Here is a 22875-nt window from a genome sequence, read left to right as displayed (position 1 = left end):
GGCGAATGCTGGCAAAGCTCCCGTCTGAACTGTTTGGACCCAGTTAAAATTGATTTTATCTCAAAGTTTTGACTTCTAACATCATAATAACTACTATCTTGTAATTTTTACTTTTTTTCCACCATATTTTTGAAATTTTCTCGTAATTTTGACTTTAAATCTACTTTTAATGTCATGGTTTTAGTTGCCTACAGTGCAGACTCTATTGATAGAAACAGTGCAAAGTCACTTCCTTCCAGAGTGGCCACGCCCACTTTAGGGTGAAAACCATCAGTGTGTTTGAATGGCAGTGTTTTGGGAAACAGCAGTGGCAAAGTGATTAAGTGCTATTGTGCTGTGTTTTGAGCATCTAAGAATTAAAAAGCCATAATTTACTACATGTTTTTTTTACCCTTTATTGACGAAGGAGAGAAAAAGAAGAAATCTGTGTCTTTGGGCTGAAACTAGAGAGGATTATAGTAATCAAATGCTGGACTTTCGCTGTGTTTCTAATGAATTAAGCTAGAGATCTAGCCTGCTTACGTATAAACAGATTTTTTTTACACATTTACCAGTATGTTAATCACATTTTAAGAGTTGGGAATCAACTCTTTTGACATGGTTAATACATTCATATGTCTATTTATGGCATATCTGGTCACATGATGGAGTAGTTTGTCCAGTTTAAATGAGAGAGTCTGAACAGATACCCATATTCACCTCAAAATTTGTTTATTTTAGAATTTTAAGATGCATGACATTTCAGAATCATTCCTCTGAAATGTCATATGTGGGGCACCAGCGGCCAAAAAGCTGTCAAACATTTGTCCACATAGAGGGAAGTTAAAAGGGTTCATTATCAAAGTTTGTCCACTTAGGGCTCTTTGTCATTTTTATCTACTGTGAGGTCACCAAGAGTGTTCCTTATCGTGTACATCTACCTATAGGGGCATCAGAGAGGGTACTTTAGTGGCAATTTATCAAACATTAGGGCACCAAGGGAGCAATTGCCCCCCCCCCCCAGAGTCCACCAGTGGTGGCCTGTCATTTTTGTGACATAGACCTAATATCTCATAATTTTGACTATTCCCCCATAATTTCGAAGATTCCTCATAATTTTGTCTTTAAATCTCATTTCAATGTCGTCTGCCAACTGTGACGTACCTACTAGCTCATAATTTCGACCTTCTCACGTTTATGGCTTTCAATGTCATAACTCCGACTTGCCACCTCATAATTACAACAAAAGGGAAAAGGGGGCCGGTCTCTATAAAGTGATAGCGTTAACAGTCTTAAAGTTGTCTTTCTACAGGGGTTAAATCGTTGATTTGAAATGGAATCAGCTGATAAGTTGGCTGGGGGCGGGTTCAAATACGAGTGGAAGCCATCTTGAACGGTTGGTTGACATGACTCTTTGGCAGTCAGCTAAAAATTGAGTACACCTTACCAACACCGCTTAGAGAACCGCTAATTTCAGACATTCAAGGTAAATGCATGCTTATCCGAACAGCTTATACCCGTTTATCTTAGTCAACAAGATAAACCATGATTCTGTGGCGGCCTTACCGTTTGTGTTAACTTTTCATGTTATTTTGCCTTCGTTGACCAGTTCAGGTTAGCTTGCTATCATCCTAGCACGCAGTCGCTTCTGCTGAGTTAACGATAGCGTATACTTTAATCATTTGGCGGTGAATTTCCAGTTTTGTGTGTTCGGTTACAGTGGAGAATATTGTCAAGTAGTGAAAACACCACCGTCATACTAAATCGGCTGTATTGAAGTGTTTGTAATCGGGTATTATATCGGTGGTTACGGACAGAGCATAACATTAGCATGAGGCTAAAGCTTCATGTGCTAGTTAGCCAGCTGCGGCAGCTAAGGAGCCGAGGACTGTCGTAGCTCCCGTCTAGTTTGGCGACGGAAAATACTCCTGGGCAGTCCTTTATTTAGCTGTTAATCCAATACAAATATGCTACAGATTAATTCGACGCCTTTTGATATCTACAAGGTAATATAGTTGCCAGGGGGTGACTAAATATGAACATAACGGCTGTTAGTCGGCTAACTTTTGATATTAGGCCATCATCTTCGCGAGTTATTGATCAGTTACATATCCAGTCTATGGCCCCCGCAACCTTCAAAATGTAGCCTCTTTTTCCTACATGGTCTTATTTGATTGTTTAGTCAGTATTTTATTGGTAAATCTGTCATATAATATTTTGCCTTGTATGTTTCAGGGTTTCGGAAAGACCGAGAAGGACGCAGCGGCGCAGTTAAGCTACACAAGATGGCTAGCTAAATAGTCGGCCAGTACTTGATAGCTAGCTAAGCCCTCCTGGTGTATGGTTTTCTCAACAACTACGGGATTAACATCTATGCCTAGCTCTTAATTACTTAAGAAATTAGAGATTCAAAAAAAAAAAAAGATTTAAGGGAGGATAATTGGGTCTTTTGGCACTTGAAGTCTCAGAAACGAGAATCTTGTCGAGGAGCCTGCTGAGACGAAGGATTTGGACAATTTTTGAAGCCACAAGAGAGGACAATCAAGCTCTGAGGTGTCCCAGGAAAGCGGACTCTTATCATCTAGAGACTTCTAGAGCTTTCATTATTATTGGAACAGAAAACTCGAACTAAGTAAACATGAGTACCGCCAGGACAGAGAACCCAGTGATTTTGGGCTTGTCAAACCAGAATGGACAGCTAAGAGGTTCGGTGAAGCCTGCTGGAGCACCAGGTGGAGGTGGTGGAGGAGGAGGGCCTCAACAACAGCAGCTTAACCAGATGAAAGGAGCAATTAACAATGGTAACTCCCAGCCAGCCCCTACGACTAACGCTGTCATCAAGTAAGTAAAAAGATACAAGGATTTTGACTCAATGCCTTTTGTCTATTAGTGCATTTATCACTCTAAAGTCTTTGTTATGCTTATTGTTCACATAACTCTCTTCCACAGGCCTGGAGATGACTGGAAGAAAAATTTGAAATTGCCACCAAAAGACATGAGGATGAAAACTTCGGTAGGTAGAAGATGGCTCCCCTTTCAATGAGCGGAAATTCCTCAAACATACAGTATTTAACATTCCCCCACCAGGGGGGCTCTCAACCAAAACAATAAATCTGTACGACGAATACAGGCCAGGGCTACCCAGCTCTGCCAATCTCTGCTGTTAACTTCTAGTTTCGACTTAAGGACTCAATAAAAACTGCATCTCATAGGCGGCATATTTACTAAAGATAAAACTAATGTTCTGTTTTCATTCAGAAATTTTTCTTAAGGGAGAAATGCCCTTAAAGTACACTTATAGGCCATTTCCACCAAGCGGTCTGTCTCGGTTCGGTGCGGTACGGCGCGCTTTTTTTGGCGTTTCCATAGAGAAAGGGTCCCAAAAAACTGACCCGTACCATCCCACTTTTTGGCACCCTTCCGGAGGGGTGCCAGTCTTACCTAACCGTACCAAAAAGGTGGAGCTACACACACAACAATAGGGGCTGCACTGACATCACGTCAGCGCATGACTCAGCTGCTGGCATCCGGGCTTCAAACAAGGGAGTCTGCGCTGTGAGAAGCGGGCGAAAACGGGAGAAAAATGGACTAATATCTGCCTAAATGGGAAATATTTGGACTCGACGGAGATCCAAACTGTTTCCTAGTCTATGGATATTGGTATCTGGCCACAAATCAAGTTTCCTGACGTTTATCTGGATGATTTTAAGAACACAAAGCAGAGCCCAAAGGCTCACATCAGCCTGATCCATCCGCGATGGATGAGAAACTAGATTAATGCAGAAGTTTTGTGAATACGAAGCCTTAAAAAAGTTCATTCTCATCTTTAACTAGTTATTAATCAAGTTCTTATGTTAGATAACCTGTGAAAACATTGCTCTATGGTTGTTGAACGGGCTCATAAAACTTCAGGCTGCAGACTATTTTAAAACGAGATCAGCGCACCCTGGATTTCTGACTTAATCTAGCTTGATTTTAACACCAGCTGAACTTTTACTTTGTTTTTAATACGGCGAATTCTCACAGTACAGCTCTAAACTTTTATATTTTGTCGTATAAACTGTTCTAGACTAGATATATTCACATATTAATGTAGCATTACGACTCAAACCGTCTCTGTACTCGTATTCCATCAGCTGTGGAGCTGTACTGACCACGGTTAACATCATTAAAATGTATTTGTTTTTTTTTTAGAAGTACTTTCAGCTAAAATAAAGCTGTTTACTGCTTTTTCCCGACTGATTTCTGTCGCTCATCCTGTCTACAACTCTGCTGCTGGAACAGCTGACTCGCGCTGTCTGGGACATGCATGCTTTTACAGCCCTGCCCACCCAAGTGAGAGCACGGGTGTCTGTGGAAACGCAAACTATTTTGGGGTTTAGCGTACCAAACCATACCAAAGCTAACGGAATCAAACCAGACCCCTTGATGGAAACACGGCTTTACAGTTCACACTGAAAGCAGTCCCAGAATGCACGTGATCTGGCGGTGCTTCCAGCGTGACTGCAGAAATGCACTTTGATGTGCATTTCCCCCTCATCAGAAAATTTTGACTGAAAACAAAATGTCTTCTTCTGTTTAGTAAATGCACCTTGTGATGCGAGTCCTCGATTCTAAACAAGAAGTAGTACCATGAACCTCGGCAGCGCTGAGCAGTTCTGGTCTCAACTTGCTTTAAGTGCCAGTTGTGGAGGGTTTACATCTTAAGTGAATTGGAGCAATTTCTGTATAAGGAAACTTAAGGAAATATTTGAGTTACTGTAAGATCTCAGTTTGAAAGATATATAACATAGGGATGGTCGGTTTTGAATTAATAAAGATATTTCAGTATTAAATAAAATCTACAAATTGTATCTTTAATGTTTTCTCTTTTTATTGAATATAATGAAACTTACTCTGTGTTGTCTTTGATAAAATATTTTCATGGGCTCCTAGCTTTGATTTGATCTATTTCAGATAAATGCCAGTAATTTCCCTGAAAACACTTGAAGAAGTCCTTACAACCCTGACTGAATTGTGCACACTATGAATGTGAATTGTAAAGCTATACAACTTTGCCTCTGCTTCTATTGTGTTGCATTCCAAATGGAAAATGCACCTGCTTGACCATTAATTGATGCTAGCTACTTAACATTGCAATTTAAACATTATGTATTAAAGATATATAGTTTTTATTTTTGTCTACCAGTATTTTTTGGATGCAAAATGCATTTTTAAATGTAAATATTCACACTTATCCAAAGCTTTTTTTCTGTTATCATCCTACCTTTCATTGTTGGTGGGGAATGAAGATGCCACCCTATGTTCTGAAAAGGTCTTAATGCTCATATATCATTGTATGATTGCAGGATGTGACTGCAACAAAAGGCAACGAGTTTGAGGATTATTGTCTGAAGAGGGAGTTGCTTATGGGAATCTTTGAGATGGGCTGGGAAAAGCCATCGCCAATCCAGGTAAATGCTCACAAAAAGGGCTTGTCTCTCTTCTGAAAACTGGACAAAAGTGAAAATGTGATAAAGAAAGTCAGTGTTTTAATCATTTCCGTTTTGATAAGGAAGCAAAAGCTGCTCAAGTAAGCTGACCATGACACGTAAATGTCTCTTTGATACCTTTCTTGATTAAAAATTTATTTTTGCTTTTTTTTTTAAATATCAACATGATTGCTGTTAAATAATTATGGGCTTCAAATGATTATTTACACGGCCTTTAATTAAAATAATTTCTGGGCTTTGATGTTAGTGCCAGGATCAGGCTCTAAGTGTTGCGCAGTGTAAAACATACCCTTAGAAACTTGGTTTGTTTTCAAGTCAGAGTCAGATGATGCAGCGCATTAAGAAGAGCCTTCAGAGCTGAAGTTGAACTGGTTTAAGCTATGCTAGCAGCATGGTGTGAAGGTCACCAGGATTCCAGATAGTTGGCTGCTCCACAACTCTGACCCAGGCTGAAAATCTTCACAGCCATTAGATGAATAACTCTGAAGGTTCATATAAATTTGAATTTACATGCTAACGTCATTAAGGCCAAAGCACAGCTGGGTGTAATTAGAACACAACCCTGGTTGAGAGGGGGCATGTAGAGGGTTGGTTGATGTGATCAGATAAATTTCTTTTGCTAGTTTGATATGTACACCAAGCAGCCTGTTCAGGGTAAAGTGAGTTGAAAACTCAGGGCATGATTTTTGATTCTTACGCAGTCAGTTATGCATTACCAGATTACCAGTTTACTGGCATAGAGGTGTAATACATTAGAAAATGTCAGTAAATGTACAGCTGATATACTGCTGTGCCTGTTTCAGAATGTGCAAATTTATCATTATCAACATTCAAAGGCACATTTTATTTAATTTACTACAGAACTGACTGTTACGTACTCTTTGTAGCTCTCAAAATGGCTTTTTTACTGTTAAAGGATATTAAAAATAATTTTCATTTAACCCAAAGATTGTTTCCATTACTGAATAACTTTATATGGTAAAGAATATGTAGTTAGAATATATGGAATCAAATGTTGTCTTGTTTTAAGACTTTCTAAAATATGACCATCAGTAAGACGAACGGTGTAGTTCTAATACACGAGATATATATATTAGTATCAGCAATGATTTTCAAAATACTAGTTCAATGTAAAAAACAATTGTGCCTCCTATGGACTACTCATTAATGTTACCAAATGTTCAAATCTACAGTTGTAATGTGTTTTGTTGGAGCATTGATGGTCTAAATCCTGTCATAATTGACTAACTACAACCAGACAGAAAGTGTTTCTCTGTATTAATCTGATATCACTGCTCTGTTTTAAAGGAGGAAAGTATTCCCATCGCACTGTCAGGGAGAGATATCCTGGCCAGAGCCAAGAATGGCACGGGAAAGAGTGGTGCCTACCTCATTCCCTTACTTGAACGTATTGACCTGAAGAAGGACTGCATACAAGGTGAGCAAGCTTGTCTTCTGCCACAACAGGTTTCAGTTTCAGTCATGAAAACACTATTATTGTGGCTAAGCAGTTAGTGTTGAATTGTATGTCCATAGATGCTATTGTTATGTGTGGTAAATGGAGCACACCCTCCCTTCCTTTACAGCAAAGGGAGCCACTGCGTATACTCCATTTAGTTTGAAAAGCAAGAAAGCTAATGGAGACAGAAAAGCTGCCGTTAGTTAACAAACTGTACCACTCTGCTAGAGGAGTCAGACCTGGGATAATGGAAAATAACATTCAGAATTTGCTTCCCAGTCATGGCTGCCCCTCAACGTTCAACACGGCCCTCTCAGTTATGTCTTGCAGTTGTCTTTTTTATACACTAGTATTCTGGGTTCACGTTACTGTAAACCTGCCTGCATTTGTAGGATTTTTTTGCTTGACTTCTGCATTGAACATAAACACTGCATTTTCTGTCAAACTAATGAGCAGGGATTTGCAAGAGCCTCTTATGATCTTGTTTAGAAGTCGGGGAAAATCCTGACTTTTGTGTCATTCAGGGCTGGTTTGGATGGCACAACTGCTAATCAGCCTGGTGTCTTGACAGGTGTAGATGGAGGTTTGTGGTGTTGCTTTAGTATTTTACCTAGGGATGCACCGATATGAAGATTTTGGCCGATAACGATATCTGATATTAATATTGCTGTTATGGCTGATAACTGATATTTACCAATGTCGATATTGGTTAAAAAAAACACAAACAAAAAAAAAAAATCTGAGATGATCAAATTTTGTATATACTGAAAATCGTGCAAACTGAATTTTTGAATATCTTTCTTTATTTTCAAAACTTGTTTTACTTCCAAATAAGCAGGTGACAGGGTCACCATAAAACAAAAGTAACAAAGTGTTACTTATAGTAGGGATGCAGGATATTGGATTTTTGCCGATATCTGATATGACGATATTTTAAAACTCATTTTGGCCGATCCCTATACTGGTATTTAATTAAATTTTTTCCACTGTAAAAATCACCAATTCCATCCTGGACTACATTTTCTTTAAATATTGGTAGTCTATTTTTGTAGAAACTAACAAAACATTTGATTTTTCTCAGAAATGAATGATATGTTTTTTTGTTTCATTTTGTTTTTGTCAAATACAGCCATACAATAATGAAAAAAACTTACAGTAATGTCTTTGGGTTACTTGTGCATTACATGTTACAGCCAAAGTCATCTGCATCTTTGAGGGCAATTAACAGCAGCAAAATAACCTGCTGACACTGCGGTCCACAGTGCAAAACAGAAATAGCTTATAAACTTAGACTGATTCTCCTTATTACTCAGCCGGTTTGCAGGATGGCTCCCTGAGATTCTCCTGACAAAGGGCTTTAAATAACAACAACTGATTCTGCTTTAAAAAGTACAAACTAACTAAGCAGCCAAGTTTAATGGGCATTTCACTGTAAACAGCTCTGTAATAACACAGTGACACTGACATCTCCAGTGCTGGAGACACCTTCGTGCACCTTCGAGTGTGCCCGGGAGACTGCACACAGAAGTCCGTCATTGCTTTTGCCATGTTTCGCGCATGTCGCGTAGCACGACACGCACATTCTTCTCTATTTTCCATATCAGAAACATGTTATCAGAAGTGGCGTCAACTGCGGCTGCTGCACTCCTGTGAGTGTAGGACAGGCTTTTTAAGCGTAAAATCCTCATCTATCCACTCAGGCAGTGAAGCACAACATGCTAACAGGATGGACACTTGTCCATATATCCGTGGTAAAGCTAACATGTTTATGCTTTGACAAGGAACTTCTCTACATAACTGGCAACAAAGTTTTGCAGTTCAGGTAAATGCATCATTAGCCCGTAGAAGCCCGTTTATCACACAACACCGAAAGGCTGATTATCAAGAACTATAAATTCAATGATTTTCCTGTTCAGCTCCTTACCTTTGGATGGTCGCTGCTGTATTTTTCAGCTTTGTCAAATGACTGAAGTAGAGGCTGTGGACGAGTTTTCCCTGGTGCGAAGTTTTGTCATTGTTTATATGAAGAAAGTCTTTGTAGTCATCAGGTTGGCGGTTTTTTAGAAGCAAAATTAAACTGGTGGTGTTAAAGGCATGTTGTCGAGCTCCTCCTCGCATCACACGTACTTTACAAGCAATGCAAACAACAACTTTGCTGTCTTGTTCCCACACCTAAAACTTCTTTCACACGGCCGACATGTTTGTTGTTGGTGCACATCCGACGTCATCACTTGCGCTTAATTATAACGTCACATTATTGGCCATACATATCGGCGTAAGTTTTACTATCGGCCGATACTGATAATTGAGTTTTTGAGCTACTATCGGCCGATACGAAATACTGCCGATAATATCGTGCATCCCTAATTTTACCATTTTTCAAAGCTTGTATATGGAACCCGAAAATAATTCTCTTTGCTTTCAGTCACATTAGCTCTACATGGACTTTTTCTGCATGCCATCTATTTATGTATTTTTTTCTGATGTATGTGCTTTGTCATGTGGTTTAGGATCGACTGTGATCTATTGGGTTTTTGTGTATTTCATAACTGCTGTCACAGCATTTTTGCCCATTTTGGTGCTGTAACATTTATGTCAATGCATGTATTGGTGAGGAGTACATAATGATACTGTTATGTCAGTTTTGTTTTGTTTTGTTTTGTTTTGTTTTTTTTTGTAGCATAGGTCTATTTAACAGTTGCTTATCTGACTTGGTTTTAATTTGTGCTTTTTTAACGAATGTTTCTTGTTTTCCAGCTTTGGTCATAGTGCCCACCAGAGAACTGGCTCTGCAAGTAAGCCAAATATGTATCCAGGTCAGCAAACACATGGGAGGAGTGAAGGTAATGGCAACCACAGGGGGAACAAACCTCCGTGATGACATCATGAGACTTGATGAAACAGGTAAATCTTTCTTATGAGGACATGCTTTGCTCTCCATACAAAAACATTGTTTTCAGTTCCCTCTCAAATGACTTCTGAATGACTGAATAATTAATGCTGATGCTAGAGCTTTCATTGTGGTCCTTTATTGTGGGAGAGAAGCTGGCTGCTGCTTGTGTTTTGTCTGTTTGTTGCATACTATTAAGATAATAATCAAAATGATTTATTCTTTTCAATACAAAAAAGCCCCATTAAATAATTTTAAAGCAGTAACATCTCTTTTTTGCTACACAGAGTTTTATGCAGAATGTTGTAAATAAATCTGAGGCCACAAAGTAATCAGTCTGGCTCATGCATTAGCAAGAAGTCTGGATCTGATCCAAGTATTTGACAGTGATAGTGAAGGGTCTTTGTGTTTCGATATTGGCAATCTGTTTATGTGATATAGTGATGTTTGTTTCTTTGGAGCCATGGTCATTGCCTACACATTTTGTTACTATGAAGTACCAGAATATTTGTCTTAAAGACTAGAAAATATAATGCCAGCCTTTTTTCTAAATAAATGCCTCTTGTGGCAGTAACAATAAATTCTTGGCAGACAAGGGTTGTTGATGATTGAAATATGGCATGTGGTCAAAACACAAGCTCTTTGGTTGCATGAGTACTGCCAAATGATTCCATGAGAGTTTGGATACAACGTTTTGTACTGCAAACTCATTCGTGGCTCAATATTCCAAATTGATCAGAGATGATTGTGCAATGTATTTTATTATTTTTGTACATTGTCTTTGAGTTCTTGAAAAGTGCTTTATAAATAAAATGTATCATTATTATTATTATTATTATTATTATTATTATTATTATTATTATATTATTATGATCTGACTGCTTGGTGTGTAACGTCCATCAACGTATATTGGTACATTAATTGGAACGTAGATCTCCTCCTTCACTTTTAAGCTATGCTTTTATTGTGAAATCAACCTGCACGCCTTTTGACAGTTTCCACCCACCAGCAGCGTACTCAACAAAGTAGAACTAGCAGCAGTTGCTTCATGTTTTAACCTGAGGGAAAGAGGACATCCACTCTTCTCTCAGCTGTGTGGACATATAGGGCTGGGCAATTAATCAAAATTTAGATTAAATCGCAATATGTCCTATTGCAGTTTTCAAATTGCAAGAGGTAAAATATTTCTTTGAAATGAAAAATGCGTTAAAATACCAGTTTAATAAACTTTTTATACAGCAGAGATATGTTCCTCCCATCATGCAAACATCTAGTTGTTCTGAATCAGAATGACTTGAAACTTATCATTGCTTTCAATACAACAATTCATACTGAACTTGCAATATGAGTCAAAATAATTGCAATTACATATTCTTTCATAATCATTCAGCCCTAGTTTAATTTATTTAATGTTTTGGCGGTAAAAATATAGAAGGATTTTCTACCCATGTTTGTTGAAAATACATAAGATGTGTAACTTAAAAAATAATCACACATTAAATTGCCATTGCAATAATTGAAAAAATAATCTACAATTAGATTGTTTTTCCTAATCGTTCAGCCCTAGAAAAAACACTCCTTTGATATGCTGATTGAAGCCCTACACCTCATATTAGATTTATTACAACAATAAAAGCTGTCCAAACTAGATGTGATTCAAGCAGGACAGCTGCTCTAACCTCTGTATCAAAATCAAGATTGTAATTAATCAATGTAAATTCATCACTATATCATGTTGCATGTGATCAGAGTACTTGAAGAAATAAATATGTTGGTTCTTAAAAGTTTGCAATTATTAAAATGGCATGTTTTACCACAAACATCCTTATTACGCTCTTAATCTAAAGGAAATCAGGGACCCCTCAATTTTAAGTAATTAAACAACATTTACAGCATTTAAACATGTGACTGTTGTGAAATGTAGGGCTGTCTTTAATTGAATTGCAAAAACTACTTTTTCTTGTAACTGTGTGAAATTTGGTCATAAAATCTTATTTTGATTGTAGGCCTCTATGAAATTGTATAAAAATGTACTGTATTAGATTTTGTTTTATCAGAAAACATTGATTTGCTGTCCAAATTATCGACATATATTGTGATGAAACTAGTGATTTACACTAGGAATGGGCGGTAATACGGTAATACCTTTATGACTGGGTATAGCTTCGATTACTGTCATCAAGACGGGGCCATGTAATGAGTGCATGTTTGAAACAAATGCCTTGTAAATATGTGTCCCTCTCTATCATCAGCACAACTGCCACTGTGTGAAGTGCTTTAACATAAGTGAAATCTTGCTCATAATTTCATTTCAATTTGGCAAATGAAGGCACTCAGAGCTATACCAGAGGGTATGGGGAAGGTATAATGGTATTAAAAAGTGGATAGCGCCCAATCCTAATTTACACCCCTACTAACTGCTAGGCCATCTGTACCCCAGAGCTTTGTGTTTTGTATCCATTGCCACATTTTAATGCAGTCCTGTTTGTGAAATGAAGAAGACAAATATATCATTGTTGTTTTTCAGTACATGTGGTCATTGCCACACCTGGGAGAATTTTAGACCTCATCAAGAAAGGAGTGGCCAAAGTCAATCAAGTGCAGATGATTGTTCTGGATGAAGTGAGTAAAATGTTATTTTTGTTTCTGTTTGAACCTTCTATGATCTATCTGAATGAATCTGTGTGACATGTAGTTAAGATTTCTGTCAGTCAGCTCTAAATGTGCCACTCCATCATGTTTGTTTACCCTACAGGCTGACAAACTTCTGTCTCAGGACTTTGTGGTGATGATGGAGGAAATTCTGGGCTTCTTGGCCAAACAGAGGCAGATTCTGCTTTACTCTGCCACCTTCCCTCTCAGTGTGCAGAAGTTTATGGTAGGTACTTTCTTCTCTTGTTTGATCACACAACTCAGGGTTGCGATTCTTCAGGATTTAATCACATCCCTGAGAGCTGAAGTCATACTTTATCAGCAGATAAACATCATCTCCTGTCTTCATATTCTTTGTAGAATGCACACTTGCAGAAACCTTATGAGATCAACCTGATGGAGGAGCTGACACTGAAGGGTGTGACTCAGTATTACGCTTATGTAACCGAAAGGCAAAAAGTTCATTGCCTCAACACCTTGTTCTCCAGGGTAAGTATTGACTTCAGCTGCCATGAAGACTAAAATATAAAAGTCCAGCTTGAGTATTCGAATTCTAGAGAATGGATCAAGTGATCATAAGTTCATCTTACATTTTGTTTATAAGACAGGTCATTAGATGTATTACTGGTTGCATCAGTGCTCACTGTTTGTTCTCTCTGTTTTTTAGCTCCAGATCAACCAGTCCATAATTTTCTGCAACTCCTCACAGAGAGTGGAGCTCCTCGCCAAGAAAATTTCCCAGCTTGGTTATTCATGTTTCTACATTCATGCCAAGATGAGACAGGTCAGCTCAGAGAACGGCATCAGAATTACCAGACACCAAAACATCCAAAACTAGATTGTAGTGTTTGGTTTTACAGTTTTTGTTGCACAGAAGGTGTAAGGTTCACAGGCTGTAACAGCAGAGTTGCACAAACAACATGGTGCTATTTCACAACTAAAAGATCAGAAAACATTACCCTCCATATGTCAGCTTATCTGAGGCTAAAATAGCTTGTTATTGCTTGTGTTTATGTGACATTGAGGTCTGCATGTAAAGAAATATTGGATTGTATGACATTTTCCTCGTTTGCTCTCCAGGAGCACCGCAACCGTGTGTTCCACGACTTCAGAAACGGCCTCTGCAGGAATCTTGTCTGCACTGGTAAGTGGCAGGGCCATGTGCATGTACATCTGCTTGTTTTACGAACTGAGTTGTGAGACACTCAAGAAGTTGTGTTACAGCGAGTAACTGCTTTGAGACTGTTCACACGTTATCGCCACCACTAACTGTCTTTGTCTCACCTTGAGCTGATCTTTCTAATATAGAATCATACTGTTTTTGTAGTTGGGTAAGTGCAGTAAATAAGTTATTGGCATGACTGAGTTGAGCTAATGGACTGTATTCTTTTTACAGACATTATTGAGAATAGCTCTTAGAATTATCTTTCTATCTGTTGCAATATTGTGAGAATTAGTGAGGCTTCTAGATGCTTCTGGATTTCATGCACATAGTATGGCAGGGGATTACTTACCAAACCATAAACCAAAGAAAAAAATGTAATGAAGCTGGGCATAGTAATCGAGCCAAATGGTGTTAAAGATAGATGTGCTGCCTGAATTGCAGTGTTGGTAAACTTAACTATTGTTGAAATTAATGTTTTCATGCAAGTTTTTAGATTAGTGCATTTTAAGGTCTTCTGCAGATTATTAATATTCCCTTTCCTTCCCTTTAGACCTCTTTACAAGAGGAATTGACATTCAAGCTGTGAATGTTGTGATCAATTTTGACTTTCCCAAGCTGGGAGAAACATACCTTCATCGCATTGGCAGATCTGGTAAGAGCCCATTTTATTTGATTGAGTGTCTGAATGAGTGAGGCAGGCTGTACAGACTCTTAAAGGGGCAACTATTGCAAAATCTGGTGTCTAAGACACTTTTAATGTGTTTTTTTGTTCATATAATGCTGAGATGCATTCTGAATAACTCTGCAACCAAAACACCAGTGCTGAGACATGTGCTATCATTATAGCAAGTGCAGGCACCATCACACATTGTACATGACCTGAAACTATTTAAAAATTCCCATCATTCATTGTGTATTGTAAGTTGCCACTCTAAGGCTCGCAACATACACAGTAAAGCAGTCTAGGTTGACTGAGGCTGGCAACTTGTTTTTTTTTTTTTTTTTAACCATCTTTCTGTCTCCTTCAGTCATATTCATGTTTATCTTTGTGTATGCTCCCTAGCATTATTATATTCTAGTGAATGCTATACAGATTGGTGCAGTGTGTCCAAGCTCATTAAATATTATGCCTGGAATTTTTTAAATTTTTCTTGACTCATTGTGTATCTTTGTTTTTGTTTTGTCTGTTTTCATCTTATGTAAAGCACATGGAGTCCACATTTTTATGAAATGTGCCATAATTAAAACTGAATTGAAAATAATCCTGCATTTAATAGAAACAGTGGTAGACTTTTGAATAAATACACCTTGTTGAGTGCTGATGTGATTAAAAAGACTCCTCAGCAAGCTGTAATACAGTAGTTAATAGTTTAACTATGTTACAGTTTACAAGAGTCCAAACTCTGGATGGTGAAAGCAGAACTACAAGAGCTATACGGCCACACACTGTGGACTTTGCTGACTTTGTGATTTTGACCCCCCCCCCCCCCCCAAGCTCCCAAAACAGGCTGTGATTGAAATACCATGTGACTTATAATCTGGATTTTGCTGTCTGCTCTGTAGAGAAAAACAATGAAAGAAGTGTATTCAAACTTTACATTTGTTGATTTCCAGGCCGCTTTGGACACTTGGGTCTCGCCATCAACCTCATCACTTACGACGATCGCTTCAACCTGAAAGGGATTGAGGAGCAGCTCGGAACAGAGATCAAGCCCATCCCTGGCATCATTGATAAGAGCCTCTATGTGGCAGAGTACCACAGTGAGAGTGGTGAAGAAGTCAAGCCATGAGCCAGTGAGTACACATATTTCTTCTTCTACCTGCTTAAACATGCCAGAATAGACATATATTCTAATTAAATATATGGCAGCGATCACTGTTATTTTGGTGCTCTGTTTGGCATTCTGCACCACTGGTGTAGCTTACCGGCAGCTCTGTTATTCAGATTTTACAATGGCTTTTTTTGGTCTGAATGCCTCTATTGTTACTGTAAGAATACAATGAAATCTCTGGCTGGCTGCAACAGTTGCTGATGTGATAGAAAATGACCGGAGAGTCAAATTCTTGAAATGAAAGTGACCTGCTAGATTTTATCTGTAGCTCCCAGCAAATGAGTGACACACCTGATGTGTTCATTATCCACTACCTACAGGGTTGCAAAAAAATCTCTCTGTATATATATTTAAAAAACCTTAAGCCAAGTGCTGCTAACTTTGTTTTCTTTCCTGCCCTCCAAAGCTTAATAGTGGGCAGATACTTCTGTTAGTTTGAAGGTTTCATTTTTCTTTCCCATACTCCTGTTAATATGCATATGTGAGTAAAAATGAGACTGAAAGAGAGTCATGAAGGTGAAACTGGCACATGAAGGGTTGATTTGTCTGACAGCTGTTTGTAAACCTCAGAGTTTCAGCAGAGGTGAATCTACCCTGGAATATAAAAAAATACTTTTAGAGCATCATGAACAGCACTAAGAGGGGGACAGATGATACACCCTCACTCCTTCCTACCGTCCCCATGAACCACGTCATTCAGTGCTGCTTTTGCAGATGTGATTAGTAGCCTTAATGTCTCAGCAATCAAATGTAGACTTATGAGCTAGAAGTGTTGTAAAAGACACAGCTTTTATCATCAACTTTGTTTTAAGAAAAAAATAGTTTATTTGCCATCTAAGTTAAAAGAATTACTCTGCCCACAATCCTAGAGTGTCCCAACAGTGTTTCTGATTGGTTGATCCAGCTTTTATCTGTAAATTTCATTTAACTGCTGCTGCTTATGTTCACAGTTGTTAAAAAAAATCAAAGCGGTCCCACTGTTGAGCTCTGCAGTGGTGAAAGATGGCGCCACATAAGTCACTTGCTGACCAGATCTGCCAGTAGAAAAATTCAGTTGCAGTAGCTGGGTTTCAACCTACAGAGGGCAGTCACTATGCACATTTCTTCATAAATTAAGAATATGAAGCATTTCTAAGTAAACACAGTTAACCTTGCAAAGCAGATGGATACGCTGGTTTCGGTTTCTCACTGGCAAATCCATCTTGGAAAGCCAGTTTATACAATCATAAAATTCAGAAATCTCATGCCAGTTTTGCAAAAAATGTATTAATGTTCTCACTTCAGGGCTCAGCAGATTAATTCAGAACACTTTGAAAAACAAGGAATTCATGGAAAAAAATTTAGCCACTCCAAAAAAAAGAACACAAAAACTTATTATACTTATGAATAAATGAATCAACCATGTTTTTAAGTATATATGATGTACTGTCGTTTGAAAAACACAAAAAAACACTTAAACATTACAACACATGACAAACTCCATGAATAAAACACGCACATGGCATGTGGCTCAATAATTGTTTATCATAATTTTGCTTTTAGGGATGCTTGAAGCCGACTTGTAACTGAAAGTAAAAGTCAGTGAATTTCTTTGCATTACTTTGTAGATATTGAGATTTGGACCAGTAATGATCTACAATGTTGGTGAATACCTGTGTATTTAAGGTTTCCAGGAGAATATAATGATCTAATGGTTTAGTTACTCATGCAGTAGAATCTTTTCAAACCTAATTTCACTCTCCTCTCCTCTCGCTTTCTCTCTATACAGATCAGTCCATCCTCCATTTCCCCCTTTGTACCTTTTTTCACCCCTCCCATCCCCCCCTGTCTTGGAGTTCCTTTTTTATGTACAGTTTCTGTCTTCCTTTTCTGGATGCCACCATGAGGAATGTGTATTTTGATGGACGCGTTTGGGAAGAACTCATTTGCCTTTTAACTGGGCTCTGTGCTGCACCATCACCACCACCACCACCGCCCTGAAGACATGAGCACCTGGAGGAAAGCATGGGACCAAGTGAAAAAATATTGATGCACATTGTGACTATTCATATCCACCGATGACACAAAGCCAGCACCAACAGACCGATTCATGTCGCCCTCCACTCTCCATGTTTTATTTTGGAAGTTTTAACCAATTTGTATCAAGTGCCTTAACAAGCAGCTCAACTTGTTCTAAAGTAATAACCCTTCATTATCCTCCATTATCTCACTCACCTCATACCACACACTCACTTTCACCTAATTGAAAATTTGTCACACTAATTTAATGTCCGATGGCGTAGGTGAATTCATCACAGCTTTTGGTTGGGTCATCTGTTTGAAAAGAATGGAGATAATTAGAAGGGAGACTGGTCTGAATTATCTTTCTGCTGGCTTAGCTGCACTTGAGTCTGGCTGAGAAATGAGGACAAACTTGGATTTTCCATGGACAGAGATGCTGGATTTTTTCCAAGAGACAGCCAGACTGTCCAGCTGCTTGTGAAGAAGCTTGAGCTTCTAAAAGACCCAGACTCTTTCCTCCGTCTTCAGCATCAGAACACTAAAAACGAATGAGCAGCCTCTCAACACCAAGAGTCATGAGGATTCCTGTTTCGGTGGAGTTAAATTGTAGGGAACGCTTTTTTCTTTTACGTCCTGTGTTTCACCTTCCTGTGGATGGCCATACTAAATTCTGCGGCGGACGTGGGGGGCACCTCACATTGTGTATATACCTTCATTTTAAGATTGTTTTAAACAAGTTCAAAAGGCTGGCTGACAAACTGAAAAGCTTTCCCCCCTCGCTCTCTTGTTAGCACTGGAGACTGTTTCCTTAACTGCCAGTTTGTTTGTTCTGCAATATTGGCCTGTGAATTTATTTATAATTTTAGACATTGCAGAATTTATACGGATTTGAAACGTTGAAATGACCGTGCGCATGAAATGATTTGAAGGCCGAGTTCACCACTGATAATCTTTTAACCCTGACAAATTTGATGTCAAGTGGAATTCTTGGAAGCTGCACTTAAACTGAGAGTTGAAATTGTGGCCCCTTTTCTCCCGCTCCCAGTGTTAACAAGTGTTCAGTTAAGACGGATGACTTTGTTAAGCTTGTGCATTTGAGTAATGAATTCTTTGTTGTCACCAGCCTTAACTTGTAACCGTGACTCTTGAGACACTCTCTAAGATCTCAAGTTACAATGAGTGTTATTGGAAGAGAAAATATTATATCATGTAGTAGTACTACTCGCTGCAGTGCAGCTGAATTGGCAGAGAATTCGTTTTCTGGGGGAGGTATTTGCTGTTACGTTGATCTATGTGCTCTTTAAGCACAGCTACATTATTTCACTAATGTTGAGCAGGGAGCTGTGGATTTCTTTTCCCCCGTTTGAAGAATGTCGGCCGAATGCATCAAAATGAACCATCTGACCTAAAATGTAGCAGGAATTCATTCTCTGTGCATTGCAAGTTAGCTGGCTTTCTGAGTCCAGCTGACAGAAGACGCCTCACTCAAACAACCTGAGCAGGTTGGGCTGCACTTAGCACACAGAGAGATGGGTTCAGGCAATAACACTCACTGCACTGCTTTTGTACACTCGTGCTGCCCCAGTGAGAGAAGTGAGGTGGTGCAGAACCTAAAAAAGAATTGGCACGGAGGGGGAATGGGCATGAAGGATTTAAAATTTCTATCAGTCGGACTGCTTGTTTAAAAAAAATAACTTTAGCATCTCAGGCTGCTGAGTTGATGGCTTATTTCTCTGCCCTTTATGCTTTGATAGTTGGGGTTTGGGTTATTTTTTTGCAATTTTTTGCAACTTGAAAACCTTAGATTGCACAAAGGTCTTCTGAGCAGGCATTTGCAGTGCTGAAGCCTTTCTGCAGATGAGGTTCCCTTTGTTCTGGTCAGATGCTCTCAACCGTTCGAACAATGAGAAGTATTATTGCACATTTAATTTAAGCTCTTTTTAAAACTTGAAAATGATCAGTTCGTGCTTTGCCCTTTTTATTTCTCATTGTTCCGGACTTTGATCCCCTTTCTCTCTGCTCGATTGTTGTCCCTTTAAAACGTGCTCATCTGATCTGGCTCATTGTTTGGGTGGGAGGGCTGTATTTGTTTAAAAATCTAAATTAAATAGAGCATTAGCTGAGTGAACAGGGATCAAACTGTGCAGACACTTGGCAGCTGTCTGTTTATAGTGTCAGCCCACCGGTAGTAATCAGTGAAGCAAACACTTCCAAGGCGAAAATCAACGTCCTTCAACATCAAGTGTTACCTGTAATGGGATGCTGCTTTACTGCCTGGGGCTGACATCTTGGAAACCTTAAAGATTGAGACAAGAGCATCTTTCCTCTGATTGGATAAATAATTGGATTGTTATCTGTAAATAAATTGTCTCATTCTTTACGGGCTTTTTAAATTTGTGGGGTGGGTAAATTAGTGTTTCTGCTGCCCTGGTGCACATGTTAATCCTCTCCTGATACCAGACAAATTACATTAAGCACAGCTTTTGTGTCTGATTTGGCCTTTTTGTGGAGGAGGATACAAGTGGACTACTTCAGAGATTTCTTTGAAACATGTGCATCAGAAAGACAACATGGGGAGGAGCCAAAGGGCTTAAACAAAAACAGGATATGATCTAAAGATCCAAAGTTATGGAAACGGGTATGAAAAGAGTTTGAAAAAAGTTGCCCTTAAATTTGGATTTTTGTTTTTCTTTAAATGAAATGTTCAAGTGGAGTAACCCTGATTTCAAAAGTCTCCAAATTTAAGTGAAGAATTTAAAGCCTGAGTTCATTTTCTTTTTTATTTGATGGAAATTTGGTCGTTATTTAATTGGCAGATTATTCAGTGGAGCTAATTTTACTGTGAAGTTAAGTTAAAAAAAAAAAAGGATGTCATCAGTATGATTGGATATGATTGAACGTTTGGTTGGAAATAAAGCTCACTGAAATTTAATGTGTGTACACTTTGTTTTGCTTGTCAACATTTCAGAGCCTTTTTACACAATTATTTCAGATCAAGTGTCTAATATCTTAACATTACAGCCTTAGTGCACTTATGAAATGGGTAAGATCCACATGAGTATGACAGTTATTTACGTCTAATAATCTTGAGTCACGAGCTTCACATTATGCCAGAACAGTTGTCAGGTGTCCTGAGATCCCAATAATCTTAGGTTTAATCTTTGGATAAAGGATCTAGTTAGACAACAAGAACACAGATTATATAATTGAGCAGTCTTCAATGTAAGAAATCAGATCCCAAGTTAATATGCATGTTTTTTAGTTGGTTACCCTCTAAATCTAAAATTATCTATTATCTTTGCCAATATAGATGGTTAAAGCTACTGTGAGTAACTGTGTTTTGGCGCTCCCTTGTGGATGAAGCAATGCTGGTTTTGTGAAGGTAAAATTTTATTTTTTAAAATCTCATTCTCCTCTCTGTCAACGTCAGCTGTATCTAAGTATAAACAAAAAACAATGTTTTTCTTTTTGCTAAATCTGGCACCTACCCCTCTGCAGCAGTTTTAAACAAAATGACCAATCTTGACATTGATCATCTTGTTTGCTTTGTGACTTGGATACAGATCTGATCACATTTGATGACCAGTTGATGGAGAAAACTAGATCTTTTAAAAGGCTTCATGTTTTCTTGCAACTATATTTGCAATATGTGGGCCTATCAGGGTATCCGCAGGGTCTTGAAAAATATTAAAAGGTGATAAATTAATTTTGGGAAAATTAAGACCCTTAAAAAGTATTAAAGTCTCATCACGACTTTATAAAGTCTTACATTTTGAAAGTATTTTTTTCTGAATTAGCTGTCTGTGAATAAATTCACAGACTTTTACAATGTTTTTGGGACTCAAACGACTCATAAAATGTGTGAATTTATTCATTTTTATTAAAAAACAAAGATGAAGAGGTACGTAAAAAAACTAGGCTATTGGCGGTGCATTCTTAAATTGTCTCTGAGAGCGCCAGAGTGAGATATATCACTGATATAAATGGTTACAGCTTGAAGTGGCAATGAGGTATTAAAAAATATTGAGAAGGTCTTGAAAAAGTCTTAAAAAGGTATTAAAATTAACTTAAAGATTCCTGCATATACCCTGATCACACCTCTCAGCCAGGAGTATGAATACTTTTAATTAGCATCAACAACCACAAAGTTTTTCCCTAATCGATCCCCTCATTATCACACCCTAGTCTCAGGCCTAGTGGAGGATGGTGGATGGGGTTGGAGGCGGGGAGAGGCATGTGGTGGGGGCCTCAGGCTGGATTCAAACCCAGGCCGCCCGCGTACATGGGGTGCGCACTTTATCCATTCTGCCACCTGCACCCCCAGATCATTTTATTTGTGCCGTAGTATGTAGCCATATAAAAAATATAAAACCCTTTTCCTGAAAATAAATTAATAAATAATTAAAATAGTAAAAATTTATTAAAAATGGCAAAACTGTCAGACAGGTGGTGAAATGGGAGTTTTAAACGTTTCATAAATTTATTAAAAGTGGCAAATCAGATAAATGTGTCAAAAAGTAGTCAAAATAGATTAAAATGGCAGAAACTGGCATAAAAAGTGGCAGCAGGGGTTAATGATGGCAATATTTGCTTAAAAATGGCAGAAATAAAAAAAAAATAGAAAAGAAGGTAAAATGGGATTAAAAAGTGAGGAGAAAGAAATTTAAACTGATAAGAGGCCAAATGTTTAAGAAAAATAGAAGGCAGAAATGGCTTAAACTGGTAACAAGAGGCATAGCAAATTGTGAAATTGTTAAAATGCCTGTAAAGATGGTGAAAATGTAGTTATAGTGGCAATAATGGGTCAACAGAGGCATCAATAGACAGAAAGTGGCAGGAATGGGCAGAAAAAGTGGTGAAAAGGTTTTACAAGTGACAAAAATGGCTTAAAAGTGGAAGAAAGGGGCAGAAAAGGTGGTGACATGGGATTAAAAAGTCGCTGATAAATGAAATATGTTAAACGTTGGCGAGAAAAGTGATGTACACTGGTTAAAATGTGGCAAAATTGGTAGTGGCAAAACATTGGTAAAGAGAGGCAAACATGGGCACAGACTAACGCAAAGTGGCAAACAAAAGTGGCAAAAAGTAATTAACAAGTGGCAACAAAGACAACATTATAACCCAGCAATAGTTTGAAACACGTTTTAGATTTAAAAAAAGGTAGCTGTTACTCAAGATGCTAGCACCAATGCTACTGATAAAACACATGCTTTGACATCAATAAATCATAACTGGGGAGGGCTCTGGGTTCATCGGGGCCCAGCCTAATCTGTGGGCAGACAGGACTTATTTTTTTTACAGATTTTTGAAAAAATTACTTTTATTTCATCTTAAATCTCCCCAAATGACCGTGTTTTTACTTTACATTTAACTAATTTTATACATTTTTTTTAACAAAATAGGTA

The 22875-nt window shown here is 38.2% G+C and overlaps 1 protein-coding gene across 1 annotated transcript; it reads left to right on the top strand.

Annotated features, from left to right (window-relative positions):
* The first annotated feature begins 1343 nt into the window (after window positions 1-1343).
* On the top strand, window positions 1344-20402 carry ddx6 (DEAD (Asp-Glu-Ala-Asp) box helicase 6). The gene is made up of 14 exons (XM_041801277.1): window positions 1344-1465; window positions 2215-2820; window positions 2929-2992; window positions 5328-5432; window positions 6780-6909; window positions 9688-9834; window positions 12348-12442; window positions 12576-12698; window positions 12833-12961; window positions 13140-13256; window positions 13553-13616; window positions 14188-14289; window positions 15252-15431; window positions 17238-20402. The coding sequence occupies exons 2-13, from the start codon at window positions 2618-2620 to the stop codon at window positions 15425-15427; spliced, it is 1455 nt and encodes a 484-aa protein (XP_041657211.1). The 5' UTR covers window positions 1344-1465; window positions 2215-2617; the 3' UTR covers window positions 15428-15431; window positions 17238-20402.
* Window positions 20403-22875: the final 2473 nt, after the last annotated feature.

The sequence above is a fragment of the Cheilinus undulatus genome, linkage group 2 (genome assembly GCF_018320785.1).
Source record: "Cheilinus undulatus linkage group 2, ASM1832078v1, whole genome shotgun sequence".
In the NCBI taxonomy this organism is placed as follows: domain Eukaryota; kingdom Metazoa; phylum Chordata; class Actinopteri; order Labriformes; family Labridae; genus Cheilinus; species Cheilinus undulatus.
This window is presented reverse-complemented; position numbering and strand designations above follow the sequence as displayed.

Bases quoted from the DNA above. Each gene is read 5' to 3' on its own strand.
- ddx6 (XM_041801277.1), top strand. From the start codon at position 2,618: ATGAGTACCGCCAGGACAGAGAACCCAGTGATTTTGGGCTTGTCAAAC. The intron at 12,443-12,575 runs GTGAGTAAAATG...TTTACCCTACAG, and splicing joins AGATGATTGTTCTGGATGAA to GCTGACAAACTTCTGTCTCA. The intron at 14,290-15,251 runs GTAAGAGCCCAT...GTTGATTTCCAG, and splicing joins TCATCGCATTGGCAGATCTG to GCCGCTTTGGACACTTGGGT.